The 6227-nt window shown below is 53.2% G+C and overlaps 1 protein-coding gene across 1 annotated transcript; it reads left to right on the top strand.

The window, feature by feature from the left end:
• Window positions 1–379: 379 nt before the first annotated feature.
• On the top strand, window positions 380–3698 carry RGS9BP (regulator of G protein signaling 9 binding protein). Its single transcript, XM_017350636.3, has one exon. It carries the CDS (start codon window positions 715–717, stop codon window positions 1426–1428), a length of 714 nt encoding a protein of 237 aa, XP_017206125.1. The 5' UTR covers window positions 380–714; the 3' UTR covers window positions 1429–3698.
• The last annotated feature ends 2529 nt before the right edge of the window (window positions 3699–6227 follow it).

Here is a 6227-nt window from a genome sequence, read left to right as displayed (position 1 = left end):
CTAAAGGGAGTTGGACGGCTACCGACAGGGGAGCCCGGCTGGGAAGGGGCGGGACTGCAGGGCGCCCCTCTCTGCTCCCCCCTGGACAACGGAGGAGCCCAGTCCTACTGAGCACACTTCTCCCAGTTGCCCGCGGGGTCCAGGAGTCAGTGTTCCCGTGTTCGGATACCCTCGTTGGCTGGGACTGCGCGCGAGGGCCTCGGCTTCCTCATCCCTAGAATGGGGCCAGGTCGGATGTGCCGATCGTTCCCTTGGCAGGACTCCAATGCATGCGGCGGAGAGACAGATGGGCGGCCCCACGTGACCGCCCCCGCGAGGCCCCGCCCGCCCTGGGTTCGAGGGTGGAGGTGCCCGGCGGGGTGGGCGGGTCCTTGGCCACGGCTCCGGAGAGGCGCGCGGCTCAGCGGCCCGCTAGCCTCGGGGCTGGGGCCGACGAACATGGGGGCTGCAGCCCTGGCGTCGCGGGCGGCCACGGTGCAGGCGAAAGCCCTGCGGAGACCCCGCGCGTGACCCTGTGCGCGTCTGGAGAGGATGCCCGAGACGGCGCGCGGCAGCTGACGGGGCGCACGTCGCGGGTCCGAGTGGGTGACGACAATAGCGCGCGGGGAACGGGCCATGAGGAGCGCTCTGGCCGCCCGGCCCAAGGCTGGCATCGGGGCTGGCGGCGTCCTGCGGCGCTGAGGGTGTGAGGCAGCGAGGGGCGTGCGCGGCGCCATGGCGCGGGAGGAGTGCAAGGCGCTGCTGGATGCGCTCAACAGGACGACCGCGTGCTACCACCACCTGGTACTGACCGTCGGCGGCTCGGCGGACTCGCAGAACCTGCGCGAGGAATTGCAGAAGACGCGGCAGAAGGCGCACGAGCTGGCCGTGGCCACCGGCGCGCGGCTGACGGGCGCGCTGCGCGACAAGAGCCTGGCCGCCGAGGAGCGCGCCGAGTTCGAGCGCCTCTGGGTGGCCTTCTCCGGCTGCCTGGACCTGCTGGAAGCCGACATGCAGCGCGCGCTGGCGCTGGGCTCCGCCTTCCCGCTGAACGCGCCGCGACGACCGCTGGTGCGCACCGGGGTGGCGGGCGCCGCGTCGGCTGTGGCGGCGCGCGCCCTGAGCGCCCGCAGCCTGCGGCACGAGGCGGAGCACGACTTCGACGTCGCCGACCTGCAGGAGCTGGAGCGCGAGGTCCTTCAGGTGGGCGAGATGATCCAAGACATGGAGATGAAAGTCAACGTGCCCCGCTGGACAGTGCAGGCCCGGCAGGCGGCGGGCGCTGAGCTCCTGTCCGGCGCCAGCGCCGGCGCTTCTTCGGCCGGCGGCATGTCAGTGGAGGAGCGCTCCGGACCCTGCGACCCGAGCAAGGCCCTGGCTGCCACCCTATTCAGCGCAGTGCTGCTAGCAGCCGTCGCCCTGGCCGTGTGCGTGGCGAAGCTGAGCTGACCCACACCAGTCTGCTGCCCCGCGTTCTCCCTGGAGACACGACTACGGAAGGGCCGGGGGTCCCGCCTGATCAAGGGGAGAGGTTGTGAGACCCGAGTGTGCGTGTGTACACGCGCGTTTCAAGCACGCGTCTGCCTGGGTGCGACATGGCCTGGGAGGAGTTAACTTGGCGCGGGCCGCCAGAGCATTAAAGTCTGCGGGAGATTTAGACCCTATTAATAGAAACGGTCGCCAGTCGCCGTCCCAGATCCTTCCGAGTTAATGGGTTAATACGAGTGCCGCTGGGCGTCTTTACGCGGTGCCCAGGTTCGGTGCCCCCCGCCCTGCCAGCGTGTCCCACGCTCCGCGAGGGACAGTTTGGGGAAGGCGCTGAGATGGAGGGAAGCTTGGCGGGGGAGGGAGCTGTTTTGCTCCGTGAGAGTGGTGGCTGTGTTGCCCGGACAAGAAACAAATCGCCATGAGATTTTGTTGTTGTTATTATTACCTTAATCCTTTGGGGCCTAAACTTCGGAGAGTGCAAGCAGTAGGAGTTTGCGCAAAGTGCTTCCTCTAACCGCGCGCTATTGCGCTTCTTGGCAAGAGCTTATCCGTTATGCACTCAAAGCAGGTGGAAGATGTTTGTTCCTGGAAACCAAGCAGCCCAAGACCCACTGCGTTACACGTGCGTGCAGGAGCGAGCTCGCCCCCCCCCCCCCACCAGCCAGCCCGGGATCAGAGGCTTTGGCAAAGCCCACGCGTGTTTAAAACGCACTTTCTCCTTCGCAGGGGCTTGGTTTTTTTTGTTCCACGGCTCGCCCCGTGTGTTTGATCCTCCTTCGGAGGGGCCCTGGGGAATCCTCTTTGAAGCACTTAATCCTGTCTATCTCCCGGAATTTGCTTGCTGGCCAGCAGGAGAGCCAGCTTTGCAGGGAGCTGCTCAGCTCCCTGCCCACCCCCCACCCCCGCAGGGGGTCATGTGGCATTACTGGCCCACAGAGGTTTTGAGCCACTCAGCTCTGGGACTGAGAATGTAGCAGCTTTACTGGGAATTTAAGAAGCTTTTTATGAATAGTCATATCAAGACAAGGGCAGAGCCATCTCACTTACTGTCAAAGGTGTTTTTAATAAAAGACATTGGGCCACGCATTAATCGTGCCAATGAGTCAAACACAGCACCTTTACAAATACCAGTGTACTCGTGTTATTAAATATATGAATGCCCTGTTTACAATCTACCTTCTGGAAGTCAGAAGTGAGAGCATACACTGGGACCACAGGCACAGACGACAGAATAGTTAAGTGTCCCTACTTCTTTGGATTAATGAATGAGGCAACGTGGAAAGCCTCAGGTGGGGAGTAGCCAGAGCAGCACTGCCATTTTACAGCTGGGGGGAAGTGGGACAGAGAACACGGATGCCCGTGATTTGGAATAAAACCCAGAGACTTTGGTTTGGCTGAAAACTGATAAGGATTATTATTATTTTATTATTTAACCCAGGTGTGAGGAAAGGGATTAAAAGGGGGAACTGGCAGTTTTTCACAAGGGTGGCAGGGCCAAGGCCAGTGGCAGCAGGGGTGCTGTCTGGGTGCCCCAGCCTGAGCACCTCTCCCCACCGCCACCCCATCCCACCCCACGCCTGCTCAGCTTACAGACTCCAGGACTTCAAACAAGAAAAGCTCGGGTTGTTTTCATGCATCTCTGATCAGGCTTTTAAAAGACTCATGAGGTCTTAAGCAGACTAAATATTTTATAGCAATAACTAAAATAAGAAGCTCTTCCTGCCTCGCCCAGTTTGAGGGTGGGGGATCTGAACAGGGGCCACACTGCCAGGTCCTAGGCACCTGCAAGCCCCGAATGCCTTTGGAGAGACACAGAAACCTCCTGAACTCCTGTTCCCACGCACAACACAACCAGCAGTCTGTTCATCCTTCCCCAGGGTCTCTCTTAGGTAACAGGTTGGGATATTCTGTGACCCAGTATTGGGAAATAGGCCCAAAGGCATAGCCCGAAAGGTGTTCTGTTGTTCCTAAGACTGTAACCCGTTCTTGTCAGGTGTTTTGGTTCATGAAGAAAAATTGTCCCACAGAATTTATTAAGGACTCAGTCCATCAGTGTTGCATAATCCACCTGGGACAGACGGGTTTCTCTCCTGTCGCTCTTGGCACCCCCTTGGCAGATCTGTAGGTATTTACCTACAATCAGATGTGGACCTGACTCTGAGGGTCCTCCTTTCCTGAAATTAGTGATGAAAAGTTAACAACATAGCTGGATTACAATAAACATTCATACTGCGGCCCTGCTGACCCAAACGACTCTTTGACTTTGAAAATAGTAAGCACTAGGAATATCAGGCAGTGTCTGGAGTCATGCTGTTGCCTGATAGAACTTCTGCTATGTAACACAAGAAAAATCACTTTCTGCCTTGTGTAGTAGACTGCTTTCCACCTAGTGTCTCTGTTCTGGTTTCTACATAGAACTCTAGAGATTGCTTCCTGATAGACGACTGATTCAACTGGGATGTTTGACCGCAAAGTTGTTAATCTTCTGTAAAGATTTGGCATGGTCTTATGCCGTGATACAAGGGATAGGGCAAAGCATTCCATATGCAAAGACAAGAATTGGAATATCAAGGCACTGATTATCATGGGAAGATAATAGTTTACAAGAATGAGTTATGAATATTGGTAACATAGTATTTGTAGGAGGGGAAAAAAGGCTAGCAAATTTGTTCGTGTGTTTTTACAATTTATGTTTTGAAATGCCACAAGGGAACAATGTCTTTGGTAAATAATATCAGAGCATAAATATCATGATTTAACCTAAGGTTTACAGTAAGCTACATAAAGATGTGTGATGGTGAATGACGAGAAAGAGATGTGTGATGCTGAGTGACTTACAGGTGTTTTTGGCTGTGGTGGTGTGAGGACCCAATAATGTTGCATTTCCTTTCCAGTGTGCTCAATTGGTACATCTTTAGCTATTCCGTTCCTTTCCTCTGTTTTGTGATGAATGCTTTGTAAGGATGAGAACCCCAAACTGTGGGCCTGTGTGTGTGGGCCCGAGAAGTAAAGTGTTGTAGGACTCCCCTCCGTTCCTTTGGGGGTGCTCCTCCCACGAGGCCTGGCCGGCAGTGATGTGCAGGGGCCTCCGCCTCTCTCTCCAAGTACCTCAGCAGGTCATGGACCTCCCTGTGCCTCGAACCCCCCATCTGTGCAATGGGGGTCCTGACTGGTGAACTCAAAGATCCCTTTTGGAGCTGAAAACATTAACTAGAATATAGTTCAACAACAGCAACAACAACAAAAGAGTTATTCTGTTTGTTGGCTTGGTTCCAGATTCTTTTTGCAAGTTTGTTCATTGGTTTTGGTGCATATTGGAATCCAGTTTTACAGTTTAGCCATGATCATCATTTTGGTCAAAAATTAGTGCAAAATTCTTTAACATTATGTAATTTTAAAAATCGGCATTGACTACGCTTACTTGATTTTAGTGCACACCAGAATTAGCGAACAGATTTCTAAAAATTCAACTGTGTGTAAATGCTGCTTATTTATAGGACTTAGATTAGGAATTTAAATTCAGAATGTGAAGTCGGAGTTCTGTTTTGCTTAGCAGTCAGGCCACCTGAATGGATTCTGAGAAGGTACAGATATAAAATCCATGGGCAGGCATTGTGGTTTAGTGGGCCAGGCTGCCTCCTGGGGTGCTGGCATTCCCTGTGAGTCCCAGCTACTTCACTTCCTATCCAGCTCCCACTGATGGGCCTGGGAAAGCAGAAGAAGATGGCCCAAGGACTTGGGCCCCAGGACCCATGTGGGAGACCCAGATGAAGCTCCTGGCTCCTGGCTTCAGCCTGGCCCAGCCCTGGCCATTGCAGCCATTTGGATGGAAACTATCTCTCTCTCTCTCTCTCTCTCTCTCTCTCTATCTGTCTCTCTCCCCCTCCCCCTCTTTCTCCCCCCTCCTCTCCCTCTCCCTTTCCCTCCCTCTCCCCTTGTGTGTGTTTCTTTCCCTCTCTATATATAACTCTGCCTTTCAAATAAATAATAAAATTATTTTGAAAGATACAACACCCCATCGTTAGTCCTGGAGGTGACTAATGGGTGAGCCGAAATCTGCCTCACGACGGCCAACAGGAACACAGCCTGAGTTCTTATGTGCGTGTGGCCTCAGATTTAAGGTGGCATTACAGGCTTCATGTCTATCTTTTGAGTGAATGATTTCTCTGGGATGATTATTAATAAGTAAAAATTAAAGATAATATGTAGCATTTATAACTTAGGGGAAAAGTACCCTCAAACAATTTCAACTATCAACTTGTGATTTATAAAAAATATTCATTTTCTCTATGCACATTGGATTGGAAGTGACCCTCGTGAGCCACATATTCACCCCTCACAGGCTTCATTACATACACACATGTTCAGAGATAACCAGGATTCTAAGACTCTGGGTTTTAGACTCAGCTTTTTAATGCAGGTGCGACCCGGGAAGAACAGGTCTCCACATGAAAGCTCGTTGTGCGTGGCCAACACAAATCAAAGCTGTGTTTCAAGCGCCGCTTCCTCTGGCTTGTGGAAAGTGACCCACAGCTGACGCCGCAGCCCCGTGTCCCTGAGGTCAGGAAGTTTCTGAGAAAAGCTTCCCATCCCTGGCTGATTTTCCATCTCATTCCACAGGATTCTGGGTGTTTTCACTGCAGTACTACGAAATCTTGGATATCCTCCTTCATTAGTGTTTTAAGTTGAAAATGTTAAGACCTGAAGGCTTATATGACCTATTTAAATAAGTTAAACGATACCTCCTGTTGTTGGAATGG

The sequence above is a fragment of the Oryctolagus cuniculus genome, chromosome 18 (genome assembly GCF_964237555.1).
Source record: "Oryctolagus cuniculus chromosome 18, mOryCun1.1, whole genome shotgun sequence".
NCBI classification, from domain to species: Eukaryota; Metazoa; Chordata; class Mammalia; order Lagomorpha; family Leporidae; genus Oryctolagus; species Oryctolagus cuniculus.
Note: the sequence above shows the minus strand (reverse complement) of the source record. Positions and strands in the feature narration are given on the sequence as shown.

Excerpts from the sequence above, each read along its gene's own strand:
- RGS9BP (XM_017350636.3), top strand. The coding sequence starts at position 715 with ATGGCGCGGGAGGAGTGCAAGGCGCTGCTGGATGCGCTCAACAGGACG.